The sequence below is a fragment of the Haplochromis burtoni genome, unplaced genomic scaffold, assembly GCF_018398535.1.
Source record: "Haplochromis burtoni strain Fernald_Lab_line unplaced genomic scaffold, NCSU_Asbu1 Contig_11, whole genome shotgun sequence".
Classification (NCBI taxonomy): domain Eukaryota; kingdom Metazoa; phylum Chordata; class Actinopteri; order Cichliformes; family Cichlidae; genus Haplochromis; species Haplochromis burtoni.
This window is the reverse complement of record NW_024582372.1, coordinates 1,775,160-1,797,232: the sequence shown is the minus strand read 5'-3', so window position 1 is coordinate 1,797,232 and position 22,073 is coordinate 1,775,160. Positions and strand designations below refer to the sequence as shown.

Here is a 22,073-nt window from a genome sequence, read left to right as displayed (position 1 = left end):
CGGTTAAAGCTTGGACACAATTTGGATGTTCCATCAGGACAATAATCCCAAACACACATGAAAATGAAGTTTGGAATGGATAAATCAGAGTAACATCAAGCTTCTGGAGTGGATTTTCTAAAGCCGCAACCTCAACCCTATTGAAAATTTGCTGGATCTGTGCCAGGAAACCAACCTGTTTAAGTCAACTTTACCAATTCTACCAAGAAGAATGATGAAATATCCAGCCAGAATTATGCCAAGTTTGTCGATGGCTAACAAAAGCATTTGGTTGAGTTGCAACGTGCAAAGGGCCATGTGACCAATTATTAGTGGGGTTCTATATATTTGATCCTGTATATATAATTTTGAGAGAAAATCCAAAATAAATTCAAACTTTTGCACCCAATTCTTGTTTTTAGTATTTGGTCATGAAAGATATATGCTAAAAAATCATTCCACCTGGGAAAAAGAACAGTTCAAAGACATCATTAAAAACACCAGCTGATTCATGCCCCATATAGAGAACAATTGACCTGTTTATTTTGTTGGTTTTGTCTCATTGCAGAGACTTACCGCACAACTTTAAACATATTGCGTGGAAGTGTGTCAGGAGGGCTTGAGATCTATGTTTATCTCAGGAGTGTGTGTGTAACTCTAGATGGTTTGAGCATCAGCTGTGCATTTATAGGGAGTGCAGAATTATTAGGCAAGTTGTATTTTTGAGGAATAATTTTATTATTGAACAACAACCATGTTCTCAATGAACCCAAAAAACTCATTAATATCAAAGCTGAATGTTTTTGGAAGTAGTTTTTAGTTTGTTTTTAGTTTTAGCTATTTTAGGGGGATATCTGTGTGTGCAGGTGACTATTACTGTGCATAATTATTAGGCAACTTAACAAAAAACAAATATATACCCATTTCAATATTTATTTTTACCAGTGAAACCAATATAACATCTCCACATTCACAAATATACATTTCTGACATTCAAAAACAAAACAAAAACAAATCAGCGACCAATATAGCCACCTTTCTTTGCAAGGACACTCAAAAGCCTGCCATCCATGGATTCTGTCAGTGTTTTGATCTGTTCACCATCAACATTGCGTGCAGCAGCAACCACAGCCTCCCAGACACTGTTCAGAGAGGTGTACTGTTTTCCCTCCTTGTAAATCTCACATTTGATGATGGACCACAGGTTCTCAATGGGGTTCAGATCAGGTGAACAAGGAGGCCATGTCATTAGTTTTTCTTCTTTTATACCCTTTCTTGCCAGCCACGCTGTGGAGTACTTGGACGCGTGTGATGGAGCATTGTCCTGCATGAAAATCATGTTTTTCTTGAAGGATGCAGACTTCTTCCTGTACCACTGCTTGAAGAAGGTGTCTTCCAGAAACTGGCAGTAGGACTGGGAGTTGAGCTTGACTCCATCCTCAACCCGAAAAGGCCCCACAAGCTCATCTTTGATGATACCAGCCCAAACCAGTACTCCACCTCCACCTTGCTGGCGTCTGAGTCGGGACTGGAGCTCTCTGCCCTTTACCAATCCAGCCACGGGCCCATCCATCTGGCCCATCAAGACTCACTCTCATTTCATCAGTCCATAAAACCTTAGAAAAACCAGTCTTGAGATATTTCTTGGCCCAGTCTTGACGTTTCAGCTTGTGTGTCTTGTTCAGTGGTGGTCGTCTTTCAGCCTTTCTTACCTTGGCCATGTCTCTGAGTATTGCACACCTTGTGCTTTTGGGCACTCCAGTGATGTTGCAGCTCTGAAATATGGCCAAACTGGTGGCAAGTGGCATCTTGGCAGCTGCACGCTTGACTTTTCTCAGTTCATGGGCAGTTATTTTGCGCCTTGGTTTTTCCACACGCTTCTTGCGACCCTGTTGACTATTTTGAATGAAACGCTTGATTGTTCGATGATCACGCTTCAGAAGCTTTGCAATTTTGAGACTGCTGCATCCCTCTGCAAGATATCTCACTATTTTTGACTTTTCTGAGCCTGTCAAGTCCTTCTTTTGACCCATTTTGCCAAAGGAAAGGAGTTGCCTAATAATTATGCACACCTGATATAGGGTGTTGATGTCATTAGACCACACCCCTTCTCATTACAGAGATGCACATCACCTAATATGCTTAATTGGTAGTAGGCTTTCGAGCCTATACAGCTTGGAGTAAGACAACATGCATGAAGAGGATGATGTGGACAAAATACTCATTTGCCTAATAATTCTGCACTCCCTGTATAATTTAATTGCATTCTGTTGTGCTGCAAATGTTTGTCTTTGTGACCAGTTATTAAACTAAAAACTCAATTTATTAAAGCAAAAATGCTGTAAAACACACACACAAGAAAAAACAACTTTGTTTCGTTCTCCATCTGCCGTTTTTTGCAGGCTATGCAGATGTTTTACTGGGAGACAGTTGGACTTTAAAATTATAGGAATGAAAGAAATGAAAATGCTGAACGGATATTGTGAAGTAATTAAAATCTATTAATGCTGCCAATCACTCTGAGAACAAAGAACATTTATTGTTATTTATCTCTGCTATAATTCACTCTCTTTCAGACTGTTTCCATCTAATCTTAAAGGGGCATGCCTTTTCCCCCCTCCTCCACTGCCATGCAGGCAGCATTTCTACAACACATAGATGTATTCTAGGAAGGGCAAACTAGCTTCTAATTAATATCATAGACCATCTGCCTCACATTGCCCCACGTATAGTTCTGTAAAATCAGGACGTATTGTTTGTGTAGAGAGCTTTCTGCATGTTTCTCTCCAGTATCTATCTGTACCTATGTGCTTTCATTTTTTCCCCTCCTGTGTCCTTCTCTATTTTGGCTCTTTGGTTTAGCTTGATGGCCGATGAAGGCTTGGCTCTGCTGCTGCTTAAGAAAGAACAGCGTGCCGTCTGATTTATTGGGACACGCTGTATAATACACCACACTGCTCTGCACAAGGCCACTGTTGAGCACACACTGCATAACACTGGACTGCCTTACAAGATGGCCTGATCTTTGAGGAAATGTCAGGAAAGATCAACTTATGTGATGCAATTGTATGGATAGAATCTGTCTGTTTGAATTTAGTGGTTATCATATTAGGGGAACTGAAGTTCAAGTGAATTAAATTCAGCGGTTTATGTTAGTGTTTACAGGTACTGCATTCTCGCATAGCTGCTACAGTTATCATGCAGTGGCTGAAGGTGGGCCCAGCTACACAGGTTGTCACCAGCCTTCATGTAATAATATAACTGATGAGGATGATGTGTTATTTATCTAAGCCTAGCAAATCAAGAGCATCTGGTAGAATGTGGAAAAGTGACCTAATGAGCTGAAGTACATTCATTCAAATGGATAGGGCTTTATTAGCTATTTTAGGTTAGCATTTCTTGGGTTTGTCGCATGCTTGAATTTTAAAGACGTAACGGATTTAAGACCTTTTGGCTCAAGCAAACTAAGATGTGAACAGACCAAGATTTTGATATATGGGTGCATAAATAGTCAATATAGTTATAGATGGAGTGATTTAAATCTTGTTTACTGTTTATCAGATGTTTACTGATAAATTGTCAGTCACATCTAGCTTTTGTTAGATATTGTAAATGGATGGGTTAAAACGCCAAAAACGCTTCCTACTTTCAGATTTGTTGAGAAAACTACATTATTGTTCACGGAATGATGACCTTAGCCATCACGTCGTGATCAATTTAAAGTCTTAGTTACTAATTTCAGCAGTTTTTTAATACCATATGATATTCATGCAGGGTATTCCTTAGGATATGGTATACCTTTCCGAAAAAGAAGTCACTCCCATGTCAGTGTGCAGTGTCCTCAGTTTCTGAGACAGGTCAAACCCTCGGATGTTGACGAGCAAAATTTCTTAACTTACTGCATAAACCGTGCATGGTTCCTACTCAGCCCTCTCACAGTGTTATGAAAAACGTGTCACGCTCACAAGTTGCAAAAATCAGGAGGCACACAGCTAGCCGTAACAACACTAAAGTGCGGCGTGTGCCAGTAGCTGTGTCTTTCATTGGTGTCATCGTTGCCAGAGACAACAATGGCTAGCATGAAGTAGGCAAAATACCATAATTGCAGTTTTTGGCCACTAGGGCAAAGAAGAACTCCACAAGTCTCCACCACACAGTGCTGATGCTACCATATCCAACAGTCTGCATACTTACGCTAATCAAAATTGGAACTTAAAATGAAGTCACTGAAACTGACGCTAAAGAGTTTTTGTGTTTAGCACACCAGTAAGTTATTGGTTATTAATAAAAAACTATGTATGATAAAGATAAAGTGTAATTTTGATGTAACAAAGAGAGGTTTGCATAGTTTAGTGCTTGCTGTTGTTGTTTTGAGTTGATAATTTTAAAAAAATGTGTGCCAACAACAGTTATTACCAATTACGAATGAATAGTTCATTGTTGGTCTGTGACCCTGTTTTAGTCCGAGAATTCTCACGTTCCGACCTGTCAAAGCGCTTTCCCATTGCCGTGTAAGTCTGCGTATGCTATTCTTTTGTGCGCTTTAATTGGATTATATAGAAATTGGGGCTAGGCTTGGATAATTAATCGTCTGTCAGTTTCCAAGAGAACTGGATCATCATAACATGAGTAGAACTGCAAACAAATTCTGATTTTACAATGTAAAAATTTTTTCCATTTAAATAAGGGTTTCTTTTAATCTTATTTTTTAATCTTACAGTGTCCAGCCATATAGTGATATGCACATCCTCTTATTATTCATAAAAATAGTATTACTTTATCAGTATTAGTTATCAGTTCTTCACACTTCTTATAATCTAGAGTGCAGACTGTCCCCAGGCTGAGGCTGATTTAGGTCGTTTTTGACTCACAGTGCCATTGACAGTATACCATGAATTTTTAGACTCAATTATCATTTACTCTGTTTTTCTTTCTAGCTTCAGTAAAGCAGGCTGAAAGTGGAGGCAGCATACTTTATGTGAAGATGACAGAATCAGTGAAGCTTCAAGAGTAAGCTCAGTTCGTGGAGAGCATTAAAGGAGAAATTTTACATTTTATAAGTCTATCTTTTTAATCAGTAATCCAGTTGTCTTGTGACCTTAAAAATGTGCTCTGACAGGATACAGAGGTGGTTTTAGTGTTCACACTTGTCTAATTTGCAGGTGATTTGAAACATTTGCACAAACTGAACTATAGCCATTAAGTGCTGAAATATAAGTGGTCTGAACTACATCGTCGTGTAAAGTGTAAAACATGCCGTGCATTTTAAACACGTGATGAAATCTACTCACTTGCAGGCACATTCATAAATCTTTACTGTAAAATTTGTTAGATTTATCTCCAAACCTTCATGCTTTTAACCATGTCACCCACAAAGTCTAAAAATGAAACACATTGTTCCCCATAGGCTCATTCATTACTGGAATAATCTGAGTGTGTAACTGCACTGTCTGAAATAGAAAAGACCTTTACACATGCTTCTGTTCATCTGTGGCAAAGTTATTCAAGTTCCAGACTTTGTTTCTCTTCAGTTTTCATAGATAGCCTTCTCAGGCTTCAGATACTAGTTCATTTGTGTTTGTGTGGTTTTTGTTATGTACATCTTAGCACTTTGTGACACCTAAAAATGAAAACTTATGATACATTTTAACATTATGAAGTCATTGTATTAGTTGCTGATATTGTGTTTTCTTAATATCAGCTGTATCCCATCTTTTCTTTGTCTAATTTTAGGTAGAACTATAGCAAAACACAAGCCCCCATATATTGCACAGGAGAACTTGAACTCAGTAATTAAATAACATTAGTAAATGTCTCAGTGTTTCATCCACTGGCCAAAGAAGCAAACCGAATTACCCATTTTACCGCATGGTGCAGTTTGTATGAAATACAGTTAAAAGTGCGACTGTGCTTCTACCTCAGTGTTTCTTTATTTCCTGTGAAACTGCAGCATGTTGTATGATTAACAAAGGCAAAAAAAATGTCTCTCCAGGATTAGATTATAATACACACGGTACATCTCAGTAATGTTATTGTCAGCAAACTGGCCACTCCTTAACAGTTGATGTTGATAGACAATTTGTGGATAATAAACACTGTAGTAGAGACGGGGGAGTGTGTGACATCACATTAAAAGAATCACAGAATATCCAATTCAAGAAGAAAGTCTGTAAGCAAAGAAGACAAATAAGTGGAGCTTGGCGTTGATATAAAGAGACAGAAACTCTTTGGATTGAGATTCAAACTGATGGAAGAGGGCTGCATTGTTCTGTAACTGAGAAGACCTTTAAAATTTAAATCATGTATCAAAAATCAGGGCAAAATTGCCTCATTTGTCTTTTCATTTTTATAAAACGAATCAAGACTGATTATAAAGTGGTGCAGCAAATAGTGGGAATAAATAGGAAAAGATAATATGACAGAGCGATAAGAAAAAAATTACCCCACAGTCTAATTTTTACATGCTAACACTTTGAATCCTATGACATTAAATGCACATCAGAGTTATGTCCCCATTTTGATACAGATGTGTCCTATTTCTCATTCTCAAAAAAAGGGTTCTGTAGAAGCATCCGTCCGCTTAATAGTATCTGTCTGCCTAACATTAGAGTCTCAAAAATATCTTCAGCATTACAGTTCATGTCGCTGAGTGCATGTACTGTGTAACGTTGGTTAAAAAGATGAAGATTATTAGGATTTCTTCTTAAATTATAAAATGTCTGCCAAAATGTCTAAATTAGAAAACATTACAATAGCAGATGGTTCAATTTGACCTTTCACAGTTCCAATAACATCATCTGTCTACATGCGGTCCACTAGAATAACCTAATGTGTGTGTGTATATATATATATATATATATATACACACATATACAGATAGATAGATAAGATAGATATATACACATATATGTTGTAAACACAATTGAGCTAATGAGCTGACAGCTTTTTTTGTTCATAATGCCAAAGCAGCCACTGCTAAACTGCTGCTCTTATTGCACACAAATAAAACCCTATTAGGATTTACACAGGCAGACAATGAACCAGCTTTATATGTATGATTTATGCATGATTTACATTTTATATACTACTGCTCTCCCCTCACACCCAAAAGGAAAAAAAATATATAAATAAACATAAAAAACTATGAAACTATCTTAAAAATAAAATATGAACAATATTATTATTATCCATTCTAAGGAGCTTGGAAAGAAAGCGTCTGGACTAAAGCATAAAGGTCACTCTTTTGAGGATACTAATGTTCTCATTTTGGACAGAGAAGATAGATTGTTTGAAAGAGGAGTTAAAGAAGCCATCTATGTCCACTGTGAACGACCATCTTTGAACGAGATCTCTTCCCAGGCGCCTCTCGCAACCTGCGTCAGGTAATCTCAATGGGTCACATGAAATGGTGAGGCAAGGTCTCACAATGGTTTACTTGAAACCTCTGCTAATAATGACCCACACTTATTTTTTCCACACTTTGGCACTTGTTGTGAAACACATGATCATTAGTGGGTCAACAACCTTCTTAAGGGAAAACTCCCACTAGGGTTTAAATACCTGGGACTCTCCACCGTTTGTTTTTTAAAACTGAAGAAGTTTCTCGAATGAGAGCTGAAAATTCTACAGGAAACTTAAAGAGATCTAGTCACTTTGTTTCTAAGCTTCTTAGATTAACATGACTGAGTACCTACACAGGCATTATCCATTCTGTTTCCCCTTTTCAATCTCTGTCAGTTCTTCATTCAAACAAACCTTCTCTGTCTTGCCTAAATTATTAATTTACTGACAGTTCATAAGACAGCCTGTAAAAAGAGTTTATGTCCATAAATTCTATATGCAGTATCTTTTAGATATGAGCATGTCTTATAAGTGCTCTCTGTTCACATAATTATTCCCGTAATTAACTAGCTTAATTAGATGTTTGTGTTTTTGCTGAGCTGAAACAGTCTTACGTAATTACTTCTTAATCATTTGATTACATGTAAGTTTCTTACTTTTAAAAAAAAAAGATTTTTTTAATCTGCAATATGCAATCACAGCTGCCTTGCAACATGCAACACCTGAGTAAAATAGCATGCAGTAGACCTAACAGCATATCCTTTTCATAACCAGTAATGATATAAATAAAACCATTTCCAGAGTGGACACTGAAAACCAAAGAAGGATATTGTTTAATAATGTGTATGTTTAAGAAGTGGGGGTTGCTCCATTGATAACAGTCTATGCAGCCAGCAGGATTTTCACCATTATGATCCTATTATAAATATCTGCAGCATTAGCATGCTCACTGGCTTGTCAGTATTTGTATTTCAGAGGGATCTTAGGTAGCCACCATTGCAGAAGCAGCTGCAGTGTGACAACCAGTGGCCTTGCGGTGAATTCAGGCTGTAATGGAGGTTTTTGCTTGAGAGCACATCCATCATTCTGCCTGTTGAAGTCAGTGGTGATCCCTTTGTTTGCTTCGACTGTGTGGCATGTCAAGGTTGAGCATCTACTCGCTGTGATGTGAAGATGAACAGTGTCAGTGTTGTAGCGCAAACATGCACTGGTTGACCCGGTATTCAGCTATGGTAAACTGCATGATAGACCAATGTCTTTTTTATTATCACTTGCATTCTCTAGTTCATGCTTCAACAAATCATTTTGTGTTTTCTTTCCTTATTAAAAGGCAGCATATGGACATATGATACTGCTACATTGAGGTGAATTGCCCTGCAGTGCATAACCAAGCCTTTTCCCATTTTGCTGCTCACAGACATTGACAAAGCACGGTTAGTAGTTATATTATTTCTGACAGGGCTACTTTAGTCAAAATAGGGCTATTATTTCATCTGCATATTGTTGTTCTGGGACCTTCCAGCACTTACAACAGAAGAGCAGCAGCAACACAGGACCTCAGCATAGATCAGAGCACTAATCAGAAATAGTATGAATATTGTAACGAGGAGCTGGGATGAAAGTCAGGTTGCAAAGCGGCTTGTAGAGGCAAAAGCATCTGTACAAGCATCTTAAATAGCATCCTCCATATGAGGCTTTTCAATAGAATGTGTAGAAGGCTATGAGATGAACTGTCATAAATTGTGCAAAAAAAGAAAGAAAATTACTGAAAATTTCCCAGAGTTCAAATAGTTAGTTAAACAGTTTGCTTATAAAACATGAGTTTATATTTACATACATGCTTTGATTTTAGACTGTTTTTATGTGGTTGCCATGCAAAATGATGGCAAATAATATATAATTTAACATAATTCAAGTATTTACAGTATAATACGATATTAAATTAAAATCCTATCATCACCTTTATAAGGTGTTTTAAGCACATAAAGGCTATAAATGCCTCGTTGTAACCCATTCAAAAGTGATTGCTAAGCATCATGATGACATCACAATTTCTGATATAAATAAGAAACTTCGGAGGCATAGATGTGCCTGTGATTTTGGCCACACAAACCCTGATCATGCAGCGGGGATTTGTGGGCAAACAGAGATTTCATGCACTCTAGTGTGAATAAAAAATTCTTCAAAAGTTCAGTGTAAAAATGAGATCTTAATCTAGATTCAACATCTCTTGCATATTCAGATCACATGAAGAAATGCTTTTTATACACTTGTCTGTCAAAGGTTCTCAGTCATCCAGGTCATTGTAGTCTAAGGAGCTTGGAAAGAAGCTCCTTACACTTTTATACACTTATTTGCATTTCCTACTCATGTGCATTTGTCTCTGTAACAAGACGACTGTTGTTGAATGTTCCTCAGTTCAGCTTTGGTTGCCTCTGTGGTAGCAGAAGCAAGATGACCGCCATGTTTGCTATTAACAAATTCTTCTTTAGATTTTTATTAAGTATTTTTGAGTGCCTTCCCTCTGGAAATACACATTGTCCATTAATAACAGTTGGAAACTTGAATTTCCAAATCCCATAGAATCCCATAGAATCCTATAGAATCCCTTCCCAAAACAGAATCAACATGAGCCAGTGACTTTGGGGACTGTTGCTGCAGTGACCCCAGATTATAGAGCATTGTGATTGCATTACATAGATTTGACATTCTTGTGCTTGACTCCAGTGTGGATTTAGAGGGAATCCCAAAGGCTTAACAGGCTTATCCTACCTTGTTATCCCTCATTGTCCTCTTCCCTCTATCATCCTCATGCTACGGCTAACCTCTGCAGCCCTGTGGTCAAGAAATGGTATCAGAGTCCACACATCTGCTCTTATAGGTCTTATAGATCACTGATTTGGAAATCAAAAGGATTCATAAGACAGTTCTGGTGTTGTTGCTTTGGGGATATATTATCAGTTCTAGTGTTCTCTACCTTTAAATTGTAGTTTTCCTTGGCAAATACTCAGTAAATCCAAACCTGAGCCAATTATATGAAACAGCATGAAAATTTTGGTCTTTGGTTGAGTGGCTTCACCATCCCATGTGTATGATCAAGGTCAAGTCTGTGCAGTGTCTTTGTTATGTCACTTAAGAGCCTTGTAAATATTCAGCTTTTGCTTTTGTGTTTATGTTAATACGCTTGAGAGCCAAGTTGGTTTGACATGGAAAGCATGAATTATGGCTGCGACAGAATCAGAGTCACCATTACTGCAATTAATTACGTTGATGTTAAAACTTCAAAGGCAAGACGGCTTGTCTGACAATTTACCGTGAATGAAGTTGTTTAGGTTAATGAGTATTTATACTATAAACAAATGAGACCTTTTAGAGGTTAATTGTGTTCTTTGGGGATTCGATTTATGCATTAGTCAACTGAAAAACCAGAGAGAAAGGATTTTTGCCTTTAGCACACATGGAGGAAATGCTTAGAGGAGGTTGACGTTTATACATATACGATTACTTTTTTCTTTTTAAATATCTGCTCATCCTTTTTCATGCTTTGCAAAACACAATTACTTGCAAAGGCATGCCAAGGGAGGACAGCAGGTTTCAGCATTTAGCAAGATTTGAGAAAAATGAACAGAGTTCACTGAAAAAATGTAATGAATTTTTCTAAATTGTTACTCCAGGTAATTAAATCATAGAGGCAGAACTGATTTGACTGTAATCTTAGACATGTTCAGAAAGGCAGGCCTTTTTGCTACTGGAACAATGAGATATTGTTGTGCTGGGGTTTAGTGCAGGGTATATAAGATACAGCAGGTAAATTCACTGCTCTGTCACTTTGCAGGACGAGCTTTGACTTCCTCTGAAGTCTCTCTGAGGACCCAATTAAATAGTGAGTGCAGGAACTTGTGATCTCCTCTACAGCGAAACCAGAATAGAGTAGTAGAGGGTGACACGGGTGACCAAGCTGAACTTTACCTGCTGTGATGTTATGGTCTTTTAAATAGCAGACTTCAGGCCACAGCTATACTTAGAGAGGCCATCCTGCAAGCAGATGTTGATTCTGATATATTTTGTAGACCTTTGTGGGGCCTTTTTTATTGTTAGCAAGGATGTGGTGAATTGTACATTTATTTAAATATAGTTTTGAATGGGGATCATAAAATCTATTGGATGATGTCAACCTTGTAGATGGCTATTGGTCTGCTGTCAAATAGGATTACATTTGGTTGCTGTTGTTTATCTGTTGTGTGCAATCAAATTAAAAAGAAAATATAATAAAGCTACAAGGCTTCAAAAATAATTTTTCATTAAGATCTCTTTGTTTCCCCACTCAAAAAGGGGGGGGGGGATGATAACAACAAAGCAATCAAACAAGAAAATCTTGATTAAATCAATTCATTTACTTATGTTTAAACAGAAGATAAAACTCGGATTAGTTGCCCACATGTTAAACTGTCTATATAAAGAACCAAAATGAATATGAACACAATAATGAACAGATTGTGCAAGTATATAGTATAAAGGGAAAGCTGACTAGTGACTTCACTCCAGTTTAGCAAAGGGGGCCCATAATTTTCTATTTCTATGCTTTTCTTAAGCTTTTAATCTTACACTGTGGGCCATCTAAGGTTGTTTAGAATGGATGGCTGGATGAATGGATGCTTTTAAATTAAGCGGTACAATTGCATACCTTAGAAGGAACCTTCATCTTCACTGATATGCAGTCAGCTGCCGCGTCACTATCTGATGACAGCCTGTAATGGCTCCTGTAATCCCAGGCCCGTCATAGCCCCCAGCTTGCAGCTCAACTCCTACACTTGTACCCTCGCCTGCTCTGAAATGTATGTTCCCAGGAGATGAACACTTTGGTTTGATACAATTCCTTCTTCTTAAAAAACAAAACAAATGTTTTTGGTTTCTGATAAATCAGTGAAGTCACATTTTTGCAAATAAGACAAGCACACCAACACTAGCTTAGTTACTTTTTACTTTTGGGAAAGTCAACTCAAGGTCATGATGACTGTAGTTTTTGGAGCCTATACATACTCAAAAATTTGTCATAATATAAAAAAACAAACAAAACATAATGCAATGTGAAAGTAGCAACAAAAACAAGAAAGAAAATCAAACTAACTAAAATGCAGTCATTCACTACGCACTAGCAGTGGTACAGATGACTGATGTGACTTTATGCCTACTTTTAAAGATCAGATTGTCTGCCTTTTGTTCTCGCAAAACATAAATGATTTAAAAAGACTATTTCCAAAAACACTTTTTTCCAAAAAATAAAATTCAACCTATAATTTCCTTTTTTTCTAAAAGGATTTTTTCTTATTTGCATGTAGAGCTTGGTAGAGTTTGGGTTGAAAGGAGCTTTCTGTTGGCTTGTCTTTTTTTTTTCAGATAACATGAAAGCACAGTTGAAGGTGTAGAAGTGCTGGTGTGTACATTCAATGCTCAATCATTTTAATAGACCACCACCCAATGTAAGGTATTGGCAATGTGAGAGAAAGAGAAAACTGTAGGAATAAGAGGATAAGTGGCAGATGTGCAGCTGACAAAATACAACAACTGTGTGATGCTATCGTATCAATATTGACTAAAATCTCTGAGGAATGTTTCAAGCACTTTTTGGAATCTATGTCACAAAGAATTAAAGAATTTTTGGAGGCAACAGGCATCTAACCATAACCATCTAACCTTGTCTTAGATAGGTGTAATTAATGAATTAAAGTGTTTGTACACTGTAATCTGTACAATAATCAGTTCTAAAAGGAAGATGAACAAGATTTGGAGACTGTGAGGAGGACAAACTCCCTTTTTAACAGGAAGAGACCTCATGCAGAAGCAGGGCAGCCACCTGCAACAGCTGGTGGCTGCCCTGCTTCTGCGTGAGGACATCAGATCATGGGACATCACACAGTGAAATACAGTAATCTAGCCTAGAAGTATCAAATATCTTGAGTAGTTTTTTGCGACAGGATGCTCCTAAATTTTACAGTAGACGAAAATTATTAAATAAATATTTAATTTAATTAATAAATATTTAGGTCAAACATTTCTCAAAAAGTCTTTTGCACTAGTAATGAAGGCATAGGTAAATCTATCAAGAGTAATGTGCTGCGCTTTTTCACGTATTTGCTATTTGCTGAAGCAGCACCTTGATTTCCGAATTTGCATAATGAGCCATAGAAATCAGTTAATTTTGGATTCAGTTACTCTGTTTTTTTGCCAGAGGGTCTGAGCAAGCAGATATATGATCTCTCATGTGAGAGTGGAAAGAATGTGTCCCCTGTCACCTTCCAAAAGCTTGCTAAAAGCCATGAATTATTGCACTCTGGTGTGTTGTACTAAGCCAGCGCTGGCCGAGACAAACATAGAGACACTCAATAGGAACATTATCCCAATACGCCATATAGCGATGCAGATACTGGGAGGAATTAATTAGTGTTGGGCTAATTAAAGACTACAATGTAACAGCACTGTTTTAGTCTCTTATGATACCCCAAAGTGATTGTGACGGCTTCTCAAATTGTTTTTTCTTTTACATTTTCCAAACCGATCCTGTGTACCTTTTCGTATCTTCAAAAATCAGGACAACTCATAACAATCAGATTTTTCTAATCTTACAGCATCTAATGTCAAACCTAAATGGGGTGGGTTAAACTCAGACACGGGGACAAGGACAGCCTTTGTAAGCAGTAATATGAGCAGACAGACTGCAACAACATAAGCCATGACTACAGTGTTCTGAGCTACATCAGGACAGAAGTCAGTGTGTTGACATGTCAGGCTGAAAAAGCTGAAGAGCCTCAGCGTCAGTAGAAAGGCTGACTTTCATCTGGAGGGACAGAGAGAGGAAGTGAAGAGAAGGAGAAGAGAGGAAATAGAAAAAAAAAATAGGTGGCTAGAGAGAGCTCAGCTTCTCCTGAGTCAGGGCATTGTCAGGAGATAGTTTTTCTCCTCTGAGGACTTCATCAGTGGAAAAAAGGGACAGTGATTGGGCCAGTGGATTTTTCTAAACAAATAAGATTTATACAAAAACATTGTTAAAAAAGTGCAAAAAGCACTATAGGTGGATGGATGCACTAAGTGAACATTACTATTGCACTTAAAAATAGATTCCTTTCAACTGGTGGTGTCAGTCAGGTGGTGACTTCTTTGGTTGCTAAACAAAGTAGTAGAATACTTTTTTAAAAATAATTAATGGTCTCCATTATGGAGTTTAAATCATACCTAACACTTGACTGTAACTTATTTAGTAAACTATGGTCACATTTAGTGTTAAATGGATGGCTACCTGCCTGGTGAATGACAAATAGCTACCAAATGATCATGCAGTGTCAGTCACACATATGATGCCTAGTTTCTACAAACCGAGATGCTCAAATTGAGACTTCACAGCAAGATTCTGCGGCCCAGTTGGTGACAGTGGCTATATCTGTTTTTTTATGTGTGGTATGTGGCAAAAAGGCTACAAAATCAGCATGTACAAAACTGGGTGGCTGTAGCTCAGGAAGTAGGGCAGGTCACCTGCTAATGGCAAGGTTGGTGGTTTGAGCCCTGACTGCTCCAGTCTTTGGGCAAGATATTGAACGATTAGTCGCTCTTTGATGGGTTCATCAGGGCATGAATGTTGTAAATTTATAGAAGCTTGTTTCTGCCACTAAAAACCTTTTTTTTAACCATCGGTAGTTTAAAATCTGGTTATCTAAAAATGTCAACTTAATTCAGTTTTCAAGGTTTTTTTTTGTTGTTGTTGACTTTGGGTTATTTTTTCAGCATTTTGAATTAGTAAGTGTCAAACCCTAACCCTAATTAAGTTAGTGAGTCAAAATTTTGAGATATCGAACTCAAAAGTTTGAGACAATAACCTGAAATTTCAACATAATAATCCAAAACTTAGACTTACGCATGTCAAACATTTTTCTCAGCACTGGAAATGAGCTCCTATGCAAATGCGTGTCTAATTAATATATAATATGACAACAATTTTTTGCATTAATGAGTATCCAAGTATCAATTTTTCTGACCAACCTTTCTAATGCAAAAAAGAACCCACTGCATTTTCACAATTTTAGTATAAAAAAGTATTGTTTTACCCTAGTAAATAGAAGAATATGTTTGTTATTGTTTAAATAAGGTACATAATTTAAATCAAAATTCACAACACAAACCAACTCTTGGTGCTTGGGTGTATCCTGAACTATTTTTAAATGACCAAACCAACAAAGAGTAAAAAAGAACAAAAAGCAAACGATAAAGACTTTGTTCGAGTTCATGACTGAGTGAACGAACATCTCTTTTAGTACACTGTACGCATCTCTGCATGGCTGCAGAGTTAAGTGTCCACTGGGTTCTGTTCCAGACAGATGAGGCATGTATCATCCTGCTGCGCTGTTTGCACCCCATGAAAAAAAAAAGACAGAGCTGGGTGTGTGACATTCTCCCTCGCATCCACACTGCCACCACAGCAGTGCTTGGCATCACTGCCAAATGCTCCTTCTACTCGTCTTCCAGCCCTGCACAAGCATGATACCTCCACAGAGAGAAAAACAGCGACAGTATGTGAAATAGATACATTTTTTATAATTTAAAAAGAACAACAGCTCAGAGCAGTTCTATATGCTGTTTCCTGTCATAGACAGCCAAAAATGTAAGAGGCACTTCCTCGGCAGGAGTTGGCCAGGCTTCTCAAATTGGTTTCTATGCTCCCAGGCCTCCATCCAGTTCACTATTGAATTACACTCACTTGTTTACCATTTTCTACACATAAGAGAACAAAAACAGCTTAAAGCAAAAGGGGAAGCAATGTATAATATGAGTGCAACACCAGGAGCCCAGCAGTGTCATGTCTATGTCCTGGTAGCTCAAAGATAGTGTTGGATGAAGAGAGGAAAAGAATTCAGTCTGGATTTGATGTCTGTGGTTTGAACGTGCGGCTTGTCAAAGGTTTAAGAGCTAAGTCAGGTATGTTTAGCTGTCTTTTAACTAATAGTTAAACATTTTATTTATCACACATGTCTGTAGTTTTGACTTCTTGCAGAAGGCTCTAATGTTGTTACTAAACCATGATTAGTTCATGTTTTTAGAAACTGACTCTATACTGCCTAATAATTCCCTTGCACAAATCATATACTGTGTATTTCAACAAATTCCAGCTCTTTGTTTAAACTACATGATCCTGAGCTAAATAAGTAAACCCAACACAGTGTTTTTATGGCTGCACCATTCGCATGGTATCATTGCAGGTGTGTGGCATATATTCTTATACACATTTCCAAAACCTGTACTTGGTGTCTTTCAGACTGACATCCAAAATAAGAAGTTGTTGCAAAATGTAATTAATGATTGATGTCTTTTACACGTTCACATTCCATCTTTTTTTTAATCTTAACTGGATCATTTTTAGTCTTTCAATTGCAACAATGTTAAAATCATAACCTGTTTTGTCGATACAGTGTCATTTAACTTAAGTAACCTAAACAATCAAACACCCGCTTTGCATTTATAACCCATTTGAATTGTTCTAGTTTTGGTCGAGATGCAAATCTTCATTTTTTACACTGATTGATTGATATTTTCTGTTTTTTGAGACAGATGCCTGATGGTGTGAACAGTCTGTAGACTTAAAGGCAGTTACAGTTTTTCTTCCAAATGACCTAAAATGTCATCATTTTCTTCTTCTCCCACTGCTATATACACTTTCATAGCCCACCCTTTTTATTATACTTTCACATTTCCTCTCGGCTTTTATCTGCAAGTATTGTCCTCTGTGGTCCATTGTTAAAAATCCTTCCATATGCTCAGCTCCATCGGAGCAGGTGGCAAACCACAGGTGGAACTTACACCTTCACTTGGACTGGCATCCATCCCATGAACCAAAAGAAGTTGGCTTGCTAACTGTGGGATTGGGGATGGGGGGTAGAGGATAGGATGGAAGAATGGAAGGTAGTATCTCTGACCTTTTAGTAGCCTTAAGGAAGGACAGATATCCTTTATTTTGTTAAACTCCTTTGTGAATAGATGAGAGCAATTACCTTATTTCCACTCTTTTGTATCACTGGATTTCAAGAATGGATTAAAAATTGCTGTATAGCAGTTTCACTAATCACATTTTACCATGTTACAGATTTATTGGAGAAAAGGAATTAAGTGGGATCACAAATACAGGATGAGGGGGCTGTGTTTAAGGAACTAATACTGGCAGATAATAAAATTCTGTGATTTACTTCTCTGAAAACAAATTATAAAAAGCATTATGCCAGTTCTCTGGGATATTGGTGACATTTAAGGCTACATTCACAGTTATAAACCTGGAACTTTTGCTAAATGCACAGGTATTAAATTCTATTACAGTTCTCATTTAGTATTCTGTAATGCTACTGATAGAAAAAAAAGTGTTTTCAGTCCCAGCTGTGTTAGTACACACTGCCTTAGGCTAATCGTTATGTGTTGTACAAAAAAAAGAAATAGACTCAAAGGCCTCACAGAATGTGCTGGACACTTATCTTATATTTTATTCTATCCTCAAGTATGTATTTATTAAAAGAAATGAAATTGAAAAATAGATCTGGAAAAATAACATTGACACTATTTGAGTATCTTTTTTGCTTTTCTGAGTACTCGGGTATGTCAAAACAGTCCCCAGAACTCCGTCTTCTGTCCATGTTTCTCAGACACTAAGGGGTTTGCTAGTTAGATGAACTTTAGCAAGGGAAGCATGTTGAGGGGGTGGAAGATGTGACAGGAATGCTAAGCTTCATAAATGGATAAAATAATCCCTGTATGGATGTGTTGACGATGTGCCGTGAATAAAAGAAGTGGTAGGGACAGGAATGGATGAGAAACAGCTCAGCTTCAGCACATTAATGACCTCCAGCATCTTGATGATAGCTAATATTCTCCAGCTGCCTCTCTCTTTCTTTTACTGAGATGTAATTTCTGCAAAGGCACAAAACACAGTAACAATAAGTCCAAAGTGGTTTTTTAGGCGTGCCATAATCTTTGCTGTACTTTAGAACATGGTTGCTATCTCTTGAGTAATTCAATTTGTTCCACTTTGAAGACTGTGCCTTTTCCTCTATTTTGGGAATACATGTTTGCCCTTGGTATATTGTCTGAGACTATTAGAAACCTATCATTATAATTCCTCTAACTAAGTAGTATTTGTGATAATTCTCACAATCTTAAGAGATTGTACACTGAAAGTATTATTTCTTTTCTTTTTTTTTTAAATGATAGCTTATCCAAAATATCACAATTACCCCTGACAGCAACATCCATTTGCACATGTGCTTTGTTTGATCCTGTGTGACAGTGAGACATACCAGTCTCTATGTAATGGCCTCATCGGTCTTGTTTACAGAAAAGTAATACTGTGCTGACATGCAGGCTGAATGAGTACGCACAATGCAGTGGCAGTCTGATTTTTCACACTGTTATTTAATAGGACAGGGCATCAGCATGGCATTTCATACAGGTTCTAGGGCTTAAAAATTCAGAAATGTGTTATTCCATACCACTGCTTTTACCTTTAACCTTGTCCTGCTTTATGTTTTTCGATAGCTCATTAATTAATCTCCAACTGACTGTTGGACAGCAGAAAGAACAGGAGAGCATCTGGACCAACATCAATTCATTAATGATTTATTAACATTTTAACTGCAAACTTGAAGGCTTCTAAGAAGTTAGATTTGATGAATTCATAACTCCATGACTGCAGTAGAAATCTCAATGTATGTGTTTGTTGCTGATTTACTGATGTGCATGGGTATGCAGAACAAGAATCTGTTTTGTTTGTAACTTACTGAACCATCTTTCCCCCTTATGCCCTCATAACAGAAAAATCCACCTACGATGCCTCAGGCTCCTCACCTTTACCGAGCGACTCAGCAGTCACAGGCGTTCCTGCTCACCCATCGGCTGACCTGTCAGTGGCTGAGGAGGTGCCTTTCCCAGTTGTCCATTCAGACAGTCACTCAGACACTGATGCGGAGGGCTTATCGGGGCAGCCTGCTTTTTCTTCTGTCTTAACCATGATGGCAGGAACTGTCAAACATCCAGTGAGCCTTGATCAAAGTAGAACCTTGCCAACTATCACCAGGGATGAGATCCATACCACCCAATGGCCTTCACATAATTCCAGCCAGGGCTCAGACATGTCCTCCTCATCGTCACATGTGGGAGCCAGCTCAGGTTTGACTTTTAGCATGTCTCAAAAGCACGCAACACCGCCTCAGATTGCTGGTTACACTGTATCCAGGCTGTCACGTGTATCCTTCACAAACGGAAACAACATTGTATCATTGTTTCCATCATCAACAGAGTTGACACCAATAATGTCTTCTCCATCTCCATCCACACTGTCTGTGCTTTCATCCTCCGTGCCTTCATTTTTCCTGTCACCTTCCACTGAGTGGATAGACAAAGCCCTTCAGACAGAAACAGCAGCGTTATCAGCAAGGTCTCAGGGTTGGTCAGACAGTTTAACATTCCCGCAGTCCACCACTCAGTCACTTGCTGACCTGCAATCTGTAAGACAGGAGAGACAAAGCAAAACAAGCAAACGGCCACACTCTTCAAGTGAAACCAGCATTGATAAAGACAATAAAGTAACAACACATTCATCAGTGGACAGAATCTACCCAGTGAGTGAATTATACACTAGAATTGCAACACCCAAAGAAATCCAGACACCAGCAACCAGCACATATACACTATACTCTACTCCTAACTATAGTCAAAATCTTTTAAAAATTTTGTACAGACCTACTCAAACGCAAAATCCAGGTATGAACTTTGTACCCGCCAATAATCTTGAAATGAACGCCTCATTTCCCTCTAAACTGGAGAGTCAAGCTGCTCAAAGGCAGCAGGGAGCTTCACAAAATCCCACATCAGCACTGCTGTCTGCCCATCCTAAAGGCTACTCAATTTCTAGTCATATCACACAGTGGCTTCTAAACCAAACGGCATACGTGGAAGAGGAAGTTAAGACAGCAGGAGAAAGTCACACTTTTATTCACGAAGGTCATGCCGTCATGTCATCACTCAGCTCGCATGTTGGGACTCCCACTGTGTCACCAGTAATGGCGATCACACCAGGTGAATCATTTTTTACAGTTTCCTTGGAGACTCCACCAGGTAAAGTGACGCTCTCTGAAGCTGCAATCACCAAGCTAACAGGTAGCCACTCTGGCATGATGTCCTCAGAGCATGTATCTAATCCTGGTGATTTACTGATCGCAGCGGGTCACAGCAGTCCCAGAGTCCCTGCCACTGATGTAATTTACAACCAGGGAGAGATAACGGCAGCAGAGCTCAGATCTGTTTCCACTCATGCTCACCTGAATAACTCACTTTCACTCACACAGCTGAAACCTGATTCCACTATTCGTTCTATCCCCAGTTTGAGCACCAGAACAGGAACAACATCGTCTGCACTGGAGTCAGATTTGTTAAATTTGAGACCCAGAAATATTCAGGAATCTGTAACTGGGTCTTCCAAGGGCATAACTCACTCGTACATAGATTACACAACCTCAAAAACTTTATTTTCTAGCAATAAGATAGAATCTCTTTCAGGATCTGCAAATGACATAATTTATAAAACCAGAAGCCATTCACACCTCAATCAGCCTACGTACAACCCGAACTATAATAATATAGATGAGCTATCTTCGAGAAGTGCGATATATTTTGCAAACCAACCCAAATCTGTTTCATCACCGCAAATAATTCCCTCAGAAAGACCTCTTCAAACAAGGCCTTTGCCTGATTTTTTCCATAAATTGTATACACTTAGTTTAACTTCTCAAAAATCTGAAGAGACAGTGGTGTCCTCTGATGAAACCTCTGCTCATATAAAATCAGAGGGCGTGACTGAGATCCACACAAGAGCAGAAAATAGTAAAGTATTGCAAGGTTCTCCTGTATTCAATGGAAACAATGAATCTTCTCTGATCAGTGATGCTGTGTTTTACAAGAAAGAAACTCCATCAGTGTTCGCAACACGCTTCCCATCTCTCAGGACTAAAACAGATTTTTTCATGCTGACTAAAGGGTCTGCAGGTTCTGGAAAAATCTCTACTGAAATCCCCTTTTTACCAGTAACAGCTGAACCTCTTATGAGAGTTTTTCACAGAGACAATGTGACATTGGTGGGTCATAATGAACCGTCCGAAATGACCTTAACACAAACAACAAACTCTTTTTCTCACTCTCAGGGACCAATAACTAGTGTGAATAGCAATAAATCTAATTTTCACCTGGACAGAGAAACGAACATGCCCTTCGATGTTTCCCCTGCTGTAACTACTTCCTCCAGTGATGGACAAAACAGCATGGAGACATGGAGTGCTATTTTCAGCTTGGGCACAAAACTAATGGCACCATATACAGAGTGGAAAACCACCAAGCCTATGGCTCTTGAAAGCAGTGGCTTTAAATTAGAAAGCACATCTATAACCTTTGATAGGGTAAAATCTAATTTACCAACAGTTGGTCCCTCATTTCAAAATCCAAAGCTGGAAGATGGACAAGAGCGTAATGCGTACATGCTGAATTCTGCTGATTCAACAGCTGTTGCCAGTGATCCATATCCAGCTCATCCAACTGGTGACTATCCATCTTTTGCAACTTCCGACTATAAGGAATGGAGCTTGTCCCCAGCTAATTTTAGGTCATCTGTGGCTTTTAATGTACAGCAAGATGTTTTTTTGCCCCTGTCTCATATAACTACTGATTCTGCAGCATTT

General features: G+C 38.2%; 1 protein-coding gene across 3 annotated transcripts in view; it reads left to right on the top strand.

Annotated features, from left to right (window-relative positions):
- kiaa1549lb (KIAA1549-like b) overlaps window positions 1-22,073 on the top strand; it is a 63,144-nt gene that overhangs the window by 5,731 nt on the left and 35,340 nt on the right. For all 3 annotated transcript variants that reach the window (XM_005915151.3, XM_005915150.3, XM_042213793.1), the window contains exon 2: window positions 19,159-19,512. In XM_005915151.3, the coding sequence (XP_005915213.1) occupies window positions 19,159-19,512 (354 nt within the window). The remainder of the gene's footprint in view (window positions 1-19,158; window positions 19,513-22,073) is intronic.